General features: G+C 47.4%; 1 protein-coding gene across 18 annotated transcripts in view; it reads right to left on the bottom strand.

The window, feature by feature from the left end:
- MINDY4 (MINDY lysine 48 deubiquitinase 4) overlaps positions 1-16,244 on the bottom strand; it is a 129,032-nt gene that overhangs the window by 59,291 nt on the left and 53,497 nt on the right. For all 18 annotated transcript variants that reach the window (XR_011382983.1, XR_011382982.1, XR_011382981.1 and 15 more), the window contains one exon: positions 1,642-1,700. Coding sequence is in view for 10 of the 18 variants with exons in the window: in XM_070059409.1 (XP_069915510.1) it covers positions 1,642-1,700 (59 nt within the window). In the remaining 8 variants the exon portion in view is untranslated. The remainder of the gene's footprint in view (positions 1-1,641; positions 1,701-16,244) is intronic.

Raw genomic sequence — 16,244 nt, 5'->3', positions numbered from 1 at the left:
ACCTGGCTCCTTCCATGTCTCTTTGGCGAGGCCCTGTGTATCCTTCGAAGTGCAACCTAAATGCTACCTCACCATGGAAACTTCCAGAATCCCCACAGCACAGGGCTGATGTGTCTCTTGAAGCCGCTAAGCACTTCTGGTCATCTGTTTCCTGGGTTGCGCCAGAAGGACACCTCTCTTCCTGTGCCCCTCCCAGCTCTGCCCTCCAAGCAGACCCGGCCACCTGTTATCCAGCTGCCTCCAACAGGGCTTGGCTGCCCTGCAGGGACTGCTGCCCAGGGACAGGAGCGCAGGGACGGGAGCGCTGCTCCCCTGCCCCGACCCGACTCCCTGTTGCTGCGCCATCCCACCCCAAGACCTCTCCTCTCTCGGTGACTGGCTTCCATGGTCGCTCTCCTGTAGCTCCTCCTTCTCTGAGTTATTAGCTGAGCCCCTGGCAAGGAGGGATCGGCCTCCCCTAGAAAGCACACACACGCGTACACACACACTTCAAACAACAGACTTCTGAGAACCGCCAACAGCCTTCCTTCCAGCAGGAGCTCTTGGGTTCTAAGGCCAGGAACCCCTTGGTGTTGTGTCCAGACACAAGCGGCTTGCACTGGAAGATCTTCAAGTGCAGGGCTTCACAGACAGGCGTGGGATGAGGGCTTCCTGGCTCTGTGCTCTACTCTGCACAGCCATGGACAGAACCCTGCCCCTTCCTGGGGAGGCCCCAGCACCCTGCAGGCGCTCGTCGGGCTGAGAACTCTGTGGTTCTGCTATCCCTCAAGCGGCCTGTGCAGAATAAACAAAGCCTGCCACCCTCTCCCAGCTCCACCAAAGACGGCCAGCAGCCAGCACGTCCCCGCAGGCACTGCCACAGGGCTGCTGCTCTCCTCCTGCAGTTCAAAGAGGACACTTAAAAGGAACCAGGAAAGTACGTGAACAGCCCTCATGCACCAAAATGGCCCAACAGGTAAACCACTGGCTTCCAGAAGAGGAGCAAATGTCAACAGACCCACACCTCAGCCTTTCCCGGCGGTGCTGGGCCCGGCAGCCTCAGCTTCACAGCTGCTTGTACCAAACCCTGCCAACGCCTCGGCCTTCGGGGTAGAGGATTACAGAGCGAGAGAGGGAGACGAGGGGGATGGCTCCAACACTGAAGAGCAGCGGGGAGTGTTCCCTAGCTTGAGCACAGACGGTAGTTACACGGATGGCTAAGTGTGTGAAGTCCACACAGCTGAGCACGGAAGCTCCACACTCCGTGTGCCTCGCTGTTTGCAGTCTACACCCCCGTCAGATGCTAGCAAACTTCTTACAAAGCTGCCACTCCCCAGGCAGAGATACACCGACACTCTGACCCACAGTTATCTGCCGGATGCCCCAGTCGGCACTGAGGGGCCCTCTAATAGAAACTGTAAATGCAGAAAAGGCTCACGCGGCCCTCCACGTGGATCCAGAAAGATCAGACTTCTTGGGAGGATTTCTCCAGGAAGTAAAGTCCACAACCAAGCGCGAAGCCTGCTCTAGTCACTGGGGCGGGCCCTGCTTCCTGCCGTCAGGTGGGAGGAAACAAGCCCCACGCCAGCCAGTAGAGGGACCCCTCCATCTGCCCCCACCCTAGATGGAGGCCCTGACGGGCACAGCAGCAGCCACACCTACCTAGCTGCAGGGCACTCAGCTCCCCATCTGCCTTCTCAGACGCTGGTAACAGGTGCTTCCTGGAAAAAAGAAAAGGACAGTGTTCCTGAGAACGACAGAGAAACACCAACAGCAGGGAGGAGTGGACGGGGTGCAGGAGACAGGGTCTCCCAAGCACCAGCCCCGCCATCCTGTGTGTGCCTCGAGCAGGTCACTCCCTCTCCGCCAGCCACAGGCTCCTTGAGGAACGGGGTCAAATGGCCTGGGGGGACCGTGGCTTCTGTGTTCTCACAAAAGAGCATGCGCTCCAGCCACTAGAGCATGACCCCTGGCAAGCAGCATGGCTCCCCCTGGCACTGCTGGCAAACTCAGACATAAAGCAAGCACGTGTCACCACCCCCAGAACGTATCCCTCTCTTCGCCGTGGCTTGGGTTGGTTTGTCCGCTCTCTCCTGGTGCTCAGGTAAAGCCATCAGCACTCATTCATAAGAAACCTCTGAAATGCACCATGGCGTTCAAAGCACACCTGTATCTTTGGGTTATCTGTAATTCAGATTTGTAAACTCATGGATGTCCACGCAGATCTGTCTTACCTGGGTTACCTGTATCATAGCTCTCTTGAGATTTTTTTTTCCCCTCTAGTGTGCATCCATCTGAACTAAAGTAAAATCATTTGCTAAAAAGAATGCATTAAAAATAACAATATTATGTCACCCTCTGAAAACCCATTTACCACGTAAGCTATGACAGCCCTTTTGAACGTGGCATTGAAATATCTTTTCCTCCAACATCCTTGCCGGGCAAGATATGACTGCAGTCACAATTGCAGGCCTGCCGTGGTGCAGACTATTGAATTGGCTTCCTCCTGAAGATGTATGGAGGGCGGGACGAGGACCACGGATGGCACGCAGTACCCAGTGTGTGAGCACGCGCTCCTCAGCACACCGGGTGTCTTTGCCTCCTGCCCTCCCTGGAGGCTCAGCCTCTACATGACCTTCCCAACTCAGTCACACCACTGTCCCCGATGCAAAGACGCAAAGCCCCTGCACCCTGACACTACCTGGATTCTACAGGTGTCCTTGTGGGCTGGAAGGAAGAGACGGGTGTGGAAGGGCAGCGAGGCTGAGGCCCCACAGATAAAGAAGGGCCGTCATCAGAAGCCACTGCCCGAAGTCTGCACCTGCTCCGAGTTCTCCCCTGCCTGCGCCTCCATCACTGTCCCATCTGGAGACTGAGGCAAGGTGGCCGCCCCTAGCTGTGCCTCAGTAGCCTAAAATGGAAGGACCGGGGCACCGGCGCCCGATGGCCTCTCAAATCCCTTCTGAACCATTGCCCTCAGGGAGTGGCAGGAGCAAAGCCATCTCTCCAACATCCGAGCCCACTACCATCTCTCTGGAACCTGCTTCTGCACTCTGCCCCTCCGTCTCTCACCCAGGTTATTTTAACGGCTTGCTGACTGGTTTCTGGTTTCCTGGCCCCCACTGCGATCCACCTCTCAGCCCACCACATCTGCATATGGCTGTCAAAGCCAGCTGCCCAGGACACAAGGCTGACCATGACGCCGCTGCCCGGCTACAGGTCTTCAAAGCTTTCGCATCACCCCCATTGCCAGCACCAGCAACAACCACCTGCATAAACACGACAGCAAGAATAACAGCAACGTCTTCCTGGCTCCTTCGCTCCAGGCACTGTGCCGAGTGTCTTGCAAACCTCAAAAGTTATCTGCTTCTCAGAAGAGCTCGATGACGTGATGACTTCCCAGAGTCTCAAAAAGATGTAGTCATTTTCCCAGAGTTCCCCAGCAGGCGAGTGGCAGTGCAAAGGAATTAAACTAATTGATAACTGCAAAGGTAAAGGCAGCGGCCACCACACAATGGCTCCTACAGAAAATAAGATCCAGGTCTAGGAAGGTGTCCCACAAGGCTCTCCACGCACCAGTCACCCACTGCCCGTCTCATCTTGTCCTGTGCCACCACACTGCACCTGGATTTCCTCCCTCCTGGAAGTCTTAGCCCACACGGCCACGTCTTCTCATAAGCCACTCACTCATCTCCAGCAACCCCTAGCAAACTCATACTAATCCACTGAAGCCCAGCTGGGGCACATGCATGCCAACTCCAATGCATTCATTTCTTCACTATCCAGCTCACATGCCAGGGCGGGTGGCGGGGTCTGGAAGGCCTACCTCCCTGCCTAGAAGGGACTCGGGATGTGGTGTGACAGGGTGAATCACAGCCCCCAAAGGTACAACGTGCTAATCCCCAGAACCTGTGCATGTTATCTCATCTGGCGCGGGAGGTGTTCTGCACGGGATTAGGTTATGGGTTTTGAGGTGAGGAGAGTATCCTTGTTACCACAGTGGGGCCTGTGTAATCACCAAGGTCCTCACAGGAGCAGAGGAGGATGGTGTGATGGCAGAAGCAGAGAGTGACGTTTCGGACTCTGCAGACGGGGGCAGGGGTGGCAAAAGCCAAGAACACAGGAAGACACAGAAGGTGAGAACAGCAAGGAAACACACTCTCCCAGGAGCCTCCAGAGACAGGCGGTCCTGCTGATACCTTGACTTCAGCCCAGTGGGACTGACTTTGAACCTGAGCCCTCCAGAACTCTGATGTAATAAATCCATTCGGGCTAAAGCCACTAAGTGTGTTACTTCCCATTACAGCAGCAATGGGAAACCCACACACAAGGCGAGAGTTGTCAGCAAAGAGGAAGCACGGGCTCTCCTGGTCACTTCTGCCTAAGTGGGTACTGAAGTGACGCCCGCAGAAACCGATGACTTACACGATGCAGTACAACTCGGAAGTGCCACAGCTGGCCACTGGCTTCAGACACTCTACATTCTCTTTCCTCTGTTTCTACTTTCCTTCCCCTGCCTACAACTCCATGACTTCCTGCAGACCATGGGACAACATCCAAGCCTCCCAACTGAGTCCCCCGGCTCCTGAACGAGGGCAGGTGGCCACCAGTCATGGTGAGGAGGTGGGGGAGCTGTGCTGCTGGGTGGGGTGCAGCTGGGCCTCTCCCCCCAGTCATGGGACTTCTACTCGGAAGCCCATCCATCAGCTGTGAGAGCCAGCTCAGACGCCGTGTGCCCATTCCCACAGATGGCTTCACCAGCGGAGACCACGGCTCTGCTCACATGCAGAGAATGCGCTCATTGTTCCTTTCATGTGTCGCTTTGTAGTACAAGCACTACAAAGTTGAAAAGGTCACTTTAAAAGCATGTTCTTGCCTTTGAGTGAACAATATTGTGAACAACAATGGCAAAAGTGATAAATCAAGGCTTTCAAAATACTTATTCTTCCAAGTGTGATTGTGCAGATAACCCACAGCCATGTGTCAAAGTGTGCATCTAATAAATCCACGGGGCCGGCGGCAGGCGTCCAGCCTGCCTGCTGTGTCCCAGGCCTCCGCCGCCCACTCCAGCTCCTCTCTGGGCCCTGCAGGGAAGGCAAGGGCCAGGCACTGTGTTCAGGGCTACCTGGGACCAGGACTCAATCCCTGAACCCTTGGCTGGGTTGAAAGAGTCACTCAGAGACCTGTTTGGTTTTTTTTTTTGTTTTTGTTTTGTTTTGTTTTGTTTTTTTTTTTTTTTTTTTTGACAGGCAGAGTTAGACAGTGAGAGAGAGAGACAGAGAGAAAGGTCTTCCTTCCTTTGGTTCACCCCCCAAACGGCCATATGGCCGGCGCACTGTGCCAATCCGAAGCCAGAAGCCAGGTGCTTCCTCCTGATCTCCCATGCGGGTACAGGGCCCAAATACTTGGGCCATCCTCCACTGCCTTCCCGGGCCACAGCAGAGAGCTGGCCTGGAAGAGGAGCAGCCGGGACAGAATCCGGCGCCCCAACCAGGACTAGAACCCAGAGTGCCAGTGCTGCAGGCAGAGGATTAGCCTAGTGAGCCACGGTGCAGCCCGAGACCTGGGTTCTTATCCCTGCTCTCCCCCTACTCTGCGTGACCTCGAGTGATTCATCTGCCTTTTGTGGGTGGCAGGTCTCTCACTTGCGCCAGGGTGCGGGAGTCCGAGCATCTCTACTCGCCGTGGGATGTGACCAGGCACGAGGACTGAGCGCCTGTTCATGGTTGTCTGGCAGGTACTCTGCGGCTTATGCATCCCAGCCATGTCAGAAAGAGCTTACCAGCGCTGACCATGAAAACAGACACGGGCAGCTGCTCACTCTCCTTTGCTGGTACCAGATACTTGGCTCAAGCTGTTCGGGGTTCCAAGAAAGGTGTCCTGCCGGTAAATATGCCAGATGGGTGCCCACGTCCCGTGTCAGAGAGCCTGGGTTCAAATTCCAGCTCTGCCCTTTATTCTACTCCTACTGCGCTAGCGCACACCCTGGGCAGCAGCAGGTGACAGCTCAAGTGACTGGGTTCCTGTCACTGTGTGGGTCTCTGGATGAACTTCCTCCTGGTTCCCTGCTTGGGCCTGGCCCAGTCCAAGCCTTGTGGGAATTTGGGGAGTGAACCATCATCTTCCTGTTTCTCTCTGCTTCGTAGATAAAGAAATACACAGTTTTCCCTAGATACTAAAAAGTAAGCACGTGGAAGAAAGGAAAGAAAATGTGCCTGCGATAACAAAGACACCGGTTACTTTCTCATACTTGATGAACTATTAGAACCCAGCGTTAGTGAGTTGACCCCTACCCATGTGGCACAAGAATCTAGAATACAAGCAATCAACATGAGTATTTCCCAAGTCGGGCCAGTGATGTGGCACAGAGGGTTAAGCGGCCACTAGCGACACTAACATCCCACACTGGAGCACTGGTTTGAGTCCCAGTTGCTTCAATTCCAATCCAACTTCCTGTTAATGCACCTAGAAAAGCAGAAGACGGCCCAAGTGCTTGGGCCCCTGCCACCCATGTGGGAAGACCAGATGGAATTCCTGGTTCTTGGCTATCTGGGGAGTGAACCAGCAAATGGAAAATATTTCTCTCTGTCTCTCCATATCTCTGCTTTTCAAACAAATAAATAAAAATAAAACTTAAAAAAGTTTCCCAAGTCAGGAACCCCTGGCACACCTAACAGAAGCTCTGGAGAACACTTCTGTGAACCAGGTCCCAGCCAAGTCTCCAGAGGAGAGAGTTTTCTTGGTTGTTTGTTTTTAAACGAAAGTCCCACAAAAATACACTCAAAACTAAAAATTAAAACACATGAGAAAATGATGCACTGTGATTGAAAACCAGAATGACAGAGAGGACTCCCAAGAATTCATGGTAATAAGGTAAAAGAAACTGAAAATTAGAGAGATTAGAAAAACTTTTTTTTTTAAAGATTTATTTATTTACTTGAAAGGCAGAGTTACAAACAGAGAGAGAGAAAGCGGGAGACAGAGAGTTGTCTTCCATCTGCTGGTTCACTCCCCAAATGGCCACAATGGCCAGAGCTGGGCCGATCTGAAGCCAAGGCCCAGGAGCTTTTCCTGGGTCTCCCAAGCAAGTGCAGGGACCCAAGTGCTCGAACCATCTTCCACTGCTTTCCCAGGCCATAGCAGAGAGCCGGACAGGAAGTGGAGCAGCCTGGACTCAACCGGTGCCCTTATGGGATGCTGGCACTGCAGGAGGATGCTTAACCTACTACACCAAGCATTGGCCAGAGAAACATTTTTTTTGTTTTAGAGAAATTACAATCAGAGGAAAAGGACAAAATACAATGAGAAAAGAATGGGCAACTTAGGAAGATAAACACAGTGATTGAAATATAAAACTTCTGCGTATTTAATGATGGTGATGGATACATTAAATATTGAAAAAATCCATTGAGTCTACAATGGAGAGGAGGAGGAAAGGAGGAAGAGGGGGAGGGCAGGGAAAGCGGGAATGCCAAGAACACTTTCTAGTAAGTGTAGAGGGATGACACATGAGAAAATCAGCATCTTCCATACGCAATTTAATATTTATATGGGAAAAGATCACCAGCAGATGCTAACACTACTATGTGGAAAATTTTTCATAAACAGAACATTATCAGGCCTGAAAGTCACAGCTTACCTCTTACCTGCAAAAGGGCACATTATCCTCAGAGAGCGGTAGCCACCACTGGTTAATGGACTGAGCCCACTGAGCACCATCAGTAATGACACAAACTGACATTATGTGCTCCTGGCATGAGGGAATGGGAAATGCACAATAAACCTAGCAGGCTCCTTGCCAAAAAATGCTTAATGTCAACCTAATATTGAAGTGGACAACTCTAGAACGTGGGCGTTCTGTGAGACAGTAACCTGCACTCTTCTTGAAAACCTTAAAAATGAGAACTGTTTGGGATTACACCAGACTACACAGGCTTGTCAGCCAATACGAGGAGCAGACCGCGAATGAAGCCTGATTGAAGAACAAGCCTAAAGGAAATCTGGGGGAAACTTCATCACGGGTTTGATGTCCAGTGATGTTACTGATGTTACATGAAACTGCCTGGGAGTGATAAGGGTACTGTGGTTATACAGAAGGTTTTGTCCTTAGGAGACACAAGCTGAAATATTTAGTGGTGAGATGCTACGACATCTGAATTTTACTTTCAAATGAAGCATCAGAAATGTGTGTATGTTTAAATAAATAATATATGTATACTGGGGAGGAGGAAAGGAGAGAGAGAAAACAGATCCAGCAAAATCTTAGCAACTGCTAGATTTAAGTAAAGCATATACAGGTGCGCATGATACTTCTCTTTCAACTTTTCTGCTGGTCCAAACGTTTTTAAAGTTAGGAAAACCCTTTCAGTAAGCTTAAACAGTAGATTGGATACAGTGAAGAGATAATTAATTATTAACTACAAGGAGCAATCACCTGACATTATCCAGACCACAACTCAATCAGGAGAAAGGAGACACATGAAAGAGTAAATAAGGGACACGGAAGGGAAATACTGTAGTGCAGTGCACATCTAAAAGGAATTATGGGAGGAAAGAACACAAAGAATGTGGTAAATGAAATCACTGACGAGAGATCGGAGCCGAGACGTCGGCTGAGAGGAGGCTCCAGAGACCACCGCGCTGTGGTCCTGCAGAGACGCCGATGGGAACAGCTGTGCACACATAGTCACTTCACGGAGCTACGGGAGCCAGGTGAGAGACTGCAGCGTCTTGTCCGTCACAAGGAAGAGAAAGGCTGCATCGAGGAAAACAGGAAAAGAAGAGCTGCCCACCTGATCCTCCGCCCACCTTCAAGGAGCATGGTGTGCAGGCGGAGAGCAAACTGAAGCCCAGTGCCTGCCTACTGGGCCCCCGGCCCTGCCCCAGGCCCATCCCAGTGGAGTGGCTGTTTAGAGCTTCCACAGCCAGGCAACCACTACACCTCTCCCTCACCTGCCAGCAGAACACGAAATTCCAGCCCTGCAGAGAGGCCAGGAGAGGGAACTCAGAGCCCCCACAAAACGTCCTAGCCAGTGCTCGCAGCCTGAGCCTCCAGACTGGCCTGGCGTCAGGCAGAGACCTGCGCCAGGGGAGGCGGTCAGACTCATTTTGGTGTGTGTCACTGCTGACTTCCGGTGGGTTTGGTGGACATTCCTGGACTCTGCAGGGACTGGTGGCTGTGGGACCCAGGTGTGACCAGCCTGGGGCCAGTACGAGTGACCAGGGGACAGCTTTAACACTCTTCTCCAATTATGCGCAGATGGCAAGAGGCCACAGGACTGTCTTGGGACTCAGTGATGAACTGGTAAAGCCCAATGTGAGGCAGGTCCTAACAGTTTCTATCCCCTGGCAAGTGCCTGTGGACAGAGCCCCTGGACTTATAGCAGTACCACATAGGGACCTGCACCCTGGTGAGGCAGACATGTTTCGCTGTGTATTGCCACCAGCCTCCTGCAGGCCTGACGTGCACCCCTAGGACTGCACAGGTCCTAGTGACTGTGGGACTTGGCTGTGACCCACTGAGGGCATGCCTGAGTAGCTAAGGGGCTGCATTTATCATCCTTCCTACCATCTCGGGCAGATGGCAAACAATCACAAGGCTGTTTTAGGACTCAGTGCCAGGCTAATAAAGCCCAACAGTCACTGTCCCCAGGCCAGTACCTGCAGACAGAGCCTCTGGGCCTGCTTCAATGCCCAGAGGTGTTCTGCAGTCCCAGGTGAGCAACTGTACACTACAAACAACATCACCAGTGGCTGACAGGTGCAGCGGCAGGCAATGAGCCCAGCTCAGCAGGAGAAAGACCAGAGCAGAGTGAGCCTTGGTCCTGCTCCAGCCTGCACTGGTCTTGGTGGGCTGAGGGCTCCAGAGATGACCTGGCATCGTGGCATTCATGGACAAGGAGTCTGAGTCCACCACAGGCCTAGGAAGAGGCTTGCAGGGACGGATCAGCCTTCTGAGGTACCTCCCCCATTCACACTGAATAATACAGCAACTGCAGATGTGGGACGAATTTGAGTTTGGGGAGTAATGAGAGAATGAATCAGTAAAAATATATCAAAGGTGGAGCTGGGGCAAACCACGACTTTGGGTGCGATCTATGCTAAAATAGCAGAAGCAGCCATAGGCTCAGAGAAATAAACAGACAGCTTAGAACTCATAGACACACAGCCACCAAGAAAATAAATAAATAAATAAATCCAGATTCCTATAACTAGCCCTTCAAAGTGAAGATGGCATTGCACACCAACAAGCACCAGGAACTCCCGGGGCACCACGAGCCCCCTAAAGAGCAAAATGAGGTGCCAGAATACCCAGACGAAGATTTTGAAATAAATAGATGTTTTAGGGACACTCAATGAAACTCAAGAGAAGGATCCAATATTCAAACAGAAAGATCTGATCAAGAGGAATAATTAAACACAACCAAGCAGAAATCCTTCAACTGAAAAGCACACTATGGGAAATTAAAAATGTGCCAAGAGGTATCAATAGCAGAATAGATCAAACAGAAGAAAGAATCAGTGAGCTCCAAGACAGCCTCTTTGAAAATACACAATCGAGGGAGAAAAAAGAAGGGAAACAAGCCAGAGGAATGAAGAAAGCCTGTGGGAAACAGGGGACGGCATGAAAAGAGCAAATATTCAAGTGACTGCAGTTTAATAGTGACTTGAGAATGCCCAAGGGGTATAAAGCATATTCAGAGATAATGACAGGAAACTTCCCAAACCTAGAGAAAGATACAGCTATCCAGGTCCATGAAGGTCAAAGATCACCAGGCAGACTCAACCCAACCAAGCCTACTGGAAGATGTATCACAGTCAAACTTTCCAGCATTATAAAGAGGAATCCAAATCTGTAAAAGAACAGGAGCAAACAGCACATAACAGGGTCCCAACTCAACTGCTGCAGACTTCATAGCAAAAACTTTACAGGCCAACAGAAAGTGGAAGTGGGATGAGATAGTTACAGTACTGAAGGGGAAGAAATGCCGGTCAAGAACACTGTAGCCAGCTAACGCTATCTTTCAGATAAGAGGAAGAGACAGACATTCCCAGACAATCAAAAGCTGAGCGCATTTACCAATACCACACCTGTGCTACAAGAAATGCCAAGGGGAGCTTTTCAAACGGAAGGAAAGGGATGCCAACAATAAGAAAAGAACAGAAGGTAGAAAACTCAGTAGTAAGAGTGCTTATGCAAAAAAACTCAGAATGCTCTAATATTGTAAACATGGTAGATAAACCATTTATATTGTTACTGTGAAGAATAAACAAAATTCTAATCACTACATCAAAATGTTAAGAGACAGGCAATATTAAGAGGTCTGGCATAACATCAAAAATTCAAAACGTGGAGTAGATCCCAAAAGCAGAGCTCTTCATTAGGATTCCTCGTCGCTTCACTTTGTCACTTTGCCTGCCTTCAGGACCAAGGTTGTGATCATCTCAAGACAGCTTGTTCTTAGAAAAAGAAGCTTTGTCTAAGCCTCATGGTAACCACAAAACAAGAACCTTAACAGACTTACTAGAAACAGTTAGAATCCAAGTATGCCAGTAAGGAAGAAACAAAGAAAGGAACTACAGTAAAAATACAAAACATGTTTTAAAAATGGTAATAGTGAGACCTTACATATCAATAATTACCTTACATGTCAGTGGACTAAATTTTCCAGTTAAAAGACACAGAGTGACCAAATAGGTTAAAAACACAGGACTCAACTACATAGTGCACACAAGAAGCTCAGTTCACCTGGAAGAGCACTCATACCTGAAACTGGACAGACGGAACAAGATACACGAAAATGGAACCCAAAAGAAAGCAGGAGCAGCCATACTTCTATCAGATAAAATATATTTTAAATAAAAATCAGTAGGAAAGTCGTTATATAATGATAAAGGGTTCAGTACAGCAAGAGGAAATAATACTCACAAACATGAACCCAATACTGGAGTACCCAAATACAAAAAGCAAATATTAATAGACATAATGGGAGAAATAGACTCCAATTCAATAATAGCAAACTTTAACACTCTACCTTCAGAACTGGACAGTTCATCTAGACAGCAAATCAACAAACAAACAGAAAAATGTAACTTCACCCTAAATCAATGAGACCCAACAGACCTCTACACAACTTCCCAACAGCTATAGAATATACTTTCTTCTCTCTTTGTAAACTGCCTTTCAAGTAACTAAGTAAAACCCTTAAAAATAAATGAAAAAAAAATTACAAAACTATAATAGTTAAAATAGCAAGGTATTGGCTTAACAACAGATCCATAGGCCAATGGAACAGAATAGAGACCCTAGTGTAATCCCACACATCTACAGCCAACTGACCTTTGACAAAGGTGCTAAGAACATGCAATGGAAAAAGGACCGTGATTCTTAATAAATGCTGCTGGGGAAATTGGATATCTACATGCAGAAGAATGAGACAAGATCTCTCTCATCATGTACAAAAATCAACTCAAAAATTTTTTTCCTCAGTAAGTTCATTATTGGTATATAAGTGGTAGGCATTGTGGTGTAACAGGTTAAGCCACTGTTTAAGATGCCCACATCCCATATCAATCAGAGTGTCTGGTTCAAGTCCCAGCTACTCTGCTTCCAATCCAGCTTCCTATTAACACGCCTGGAAGGCAGTAGATGTTGGCTCAACTACTTGAGTTCCTGCCACCCACATGGGAAACCCAGAAGGAGTTCCTGGTTCATGGCTTGCAGACTGGTCCAGCCTGCAATGTTCAGGCATTTGGGAAATAAACCAGCAGATGGGAGTACCTCTCTCTCCATTTCTCTATCACTCTGCCTTTCAAATGCAGAAATATGTATTTTTCAATTCTACTGATTTTCTGTGTGTCCATTTTGTAACCTGCAATTTTACTTAATTTGTCAGTTCTAACAATCTCTTCGTGAATTCTTTATACATAGAATCATGATACCTGTAAATTGGACTAATCGGACTTCTTCTTTTCCCATTTCTATGCCTCTTATTTCTTTCTCTCACCTAATTCCTCTGGCTAAGACTTCCAGTACTATATTTATTAAGAGCAATGAGAGTGAGCAAATGTGTCTGGCTCCAGAACTTAAAAGCAATGCTTTCAGCTTTTCTCCATTCCAATATGATGTTAGCTAAGGGATTTTCATATACAGCCTTTACTGTGTTGAGATATGTTCCTTCCACACCTAGTTTGCTGGGAGTTTTTACCATGAATGGGTGTTGGATTTCACTGAATGCTTTCTTGGCATCTATTGAGATGATCATACAATTGCTACCCTTCATTCTGTTGATGTGATGTATTACTGATTTGTGCATCTTGAGCCATCTCTGCATCCCTGGGGAAAATCCCACTTTGTCATCATGAGTAATCTTTTTCATGTGTTGTTGAATTTTATTTGCTACTCTTTTGATGAGAATTTTACATCTATATTCACCTGAGATATTGGTCTCCAGTTCCTTGCTTGTGGTGTCCTTGTCTAGTTTTGAAATCAGTATAATGCTACCTCACAGAGTGAATTTGAAAGGGCTCCTTCAATTTTAACTTTCTGGAATAAGTCTGAGAACAACTGATGTTAGTTATTGTTAGTTATCACTTAATACCTTGGTAGAATTTGCCAGGTGAAGCCTTCTGATCTGGGTTTTTCTTTGCTAGGAGAGTTTATTTTCTGTTCAGGTTTCCTAGATCTTCATAGCTCAATGTTGGTAAGTTATATGAACCCAGAAATGTATCTGTTTCTTCTAAGCTTTCCAATTGGTTGGTACATAGCTGTTCCTAAGAATCCCTAATGCTCTTTTCTATTCCTGTGGTATCAGCTACAACATCTCCTTTTTAGATCTGATTGTATTTGAATCTTTTCTCTTTTCTTCTTATTATTTCTAAAGACTTATCAATTTTACCTTTCTGAAAAAATACAAGTCTTTAATCCATGAATCTTTGGTGCTATTTCCCAAGTTTTGATTTTATTTATTTATTTATTTATTTTATTTGATCTTTCTGGATTTTTTCTTAATGTAGGCACTTATTGTTACAAACTTCCTGCTCAGCACTGCCTTTGCTGTATCCCATAAGGTTTTTCTTAATTCATTTATTTATTTGAAAGGCAGAGTTACAGAGAGGCAGAGGCAGAGAGAGAGAGAGAGAGGTCTTCCATCCACTGGTTCACTCCCCAGATGGCCACAACAGCCAGAGCTGGACCAATCCAAAGCCAGGAGCCAGGAGCTTCCTCTGGGTCTCCCACGAGGGTGCAGGGGCCCAAGAACTTGGGCCAACTTCTACTGCTTTCCTGGGCCATAGCAGAGACCTGGATCAGAAGTGGAGCAGTCGGGACTCAAACTGGTGCCCCATGGGATGCCAGCACCGCAGGCGGCAGCTTTACCTGCTATGCCACAGCACCAGCCCCCCATAAGTTTTGATATGTTGTGTTTCCATTTCCACTAGTTTCAGGAATTTTTTAATTTCTTTTTGATTTCTTCAGTAATCCATTTGTCATTTAGGAACACGTTGTTCAGTCTCTGTATACGTGTATAATTTCTAGAGTTCATTTCTTGTTGATTTCAAATTTTATTCCATCACAGTCAGAAAAGATACATGAGACAATTTCAGACTTTTGAATTTGTTGAGACTTGTTTTGTGACCTAATAGGTGATCTGTCCTAGAGAATGCTACATGAATTGAAGAAAAGAATGAACAAGACACCAAAAAAGTAGAAAGGCGGACCACGTCCATGGATTGGAAGAATTAATAATATTAAAATGTCCACACTACCCAAAATGATTTACAAGTCTAACATGATCTTCCCCCCCCATCAAATCACCAATGACATTCTTTACAAAACTAGAAAAAAACCCTAAAATTCATATGGAAAATCAACAGTCAAACCAATCTTGAACAAAGAGAAAAAAAAGCTGGACACAACATAATAGCAGATTTCCAGACATACTATTGAGTTATTGTAACCAAAACATTATGATACTGGCATTAAAAAAAAAAAGATACATGGAACAATGGAACAAAATAGAAACCCCAGAAATGAACCCACACTTCTGTGTCAACTTATCTTTGACAAAGGCATTGAAAACATTCCCTGGAGAAAAGACAGTCTCTTCAATAAATTGTGCTGGTAAAACTGATATCCAAATGCGAAGTATTGAAGCAAGATCCTCCACTCTTACCCCATACAAAAATCAACTCAAAAGGATTAAGCCCTAAATGTAAGGCCTGAAACTGTTAGAAGAGAACAGAGAAGAAACACTTTAATACACTGGCATAGGCAACAATTTTTTGGACAATATCCTCAAAGAACAAGCTAAAAAAAAGCAAAAACAGACATATGGGATAACAACAAATTAAGAAGCTTCTGGGCCGCGCCATGGTTCACTAGGCTAATCCTCCACCTGCGGCACTGGTACTCTGGGTTCTTGTCCCGGTCGGGGCGCTGGTTCTGTCCCGGTTGCTCCTCTTCCAGGCCAGCTCTCTGCTGTGGCCTGGGAGTGCAGTGGAGGATGGCCCAAGTGCTTGGGCCCTGCACCCACATGGGAGACCAGGAGGAAGCACCTGGGTCCTGGCTTCAGATGGGTGCAGCACGCTGGCCGTAGTGGCCATTTTGGGGGTGAACCAACGGAAGGAAGACCTTTCTCTCTGTCTCTCTCTCTCTCACTGTCTAACTATGCCTGACAAAGAAGAAGAAGAAGAAGAAGAAGAAGAAGAAGAAGAAGAAGCAGCAGCAGCAGCAGCAGCAGCTTCTGCATAGCAAAGGAAACAACTGGCTAAGTGATGAGACAACCAACAGAATGGAAGGAAATATCTGTAGACTATTCAACTAGCAAAGGAATAATATCCAGAACTTATAAGGAACTCAAAAATGTCAACAACAAAATAGCAATTCAATTTTAAAAGGGACAAAGGATCTGAACATTTCTCAAAAGTATAAATACAAATGACCAATAAATACATGAAAAAAATACTCAACATCACTAGCTATCAAGAAAATGGAAATCAAAACCACAATGAGGTAATGTTCACTCCAGACAGAATGGTTGCTATCAAAGATTCAAAAATAACAAACCTGGCAAGGTTGTAGAGAAAAAGGAACACGAACACACTGTTGGTGGGAATGCAAATTAGTACAGCCATTACAGAGAACAGTACGGAGATTCTTTAAAAAATTGAAAATAGATCTACCATATGCCCAAAGGAAATGAAACCAGCATATGAAAGGTATTTGAACTACCATTCTCACTGCAGCACTGTTTGCAGTACACAAG

Source organism: Oryctolagus cuniculus, chromosome 16, assembly GCF_964237555.1.
Source record: "Oryctolagus cuniculus chromosome 16, mOryCun1.1, whole genome shotgun sequence".
Classification (NCBI taxonomy): domain Eukaryota; kingdom Metazoa; phylum Chordata; class Mammalia; order Lagomorpha; family Leporidae; genus Oryctolagus; species Oryctolagus cuniculus.
The sequence above is the reverse complement of the archived record's forward strand: the minus strand, read 5'-3'. Positions and strand labels throughout refer to the sequence as shown.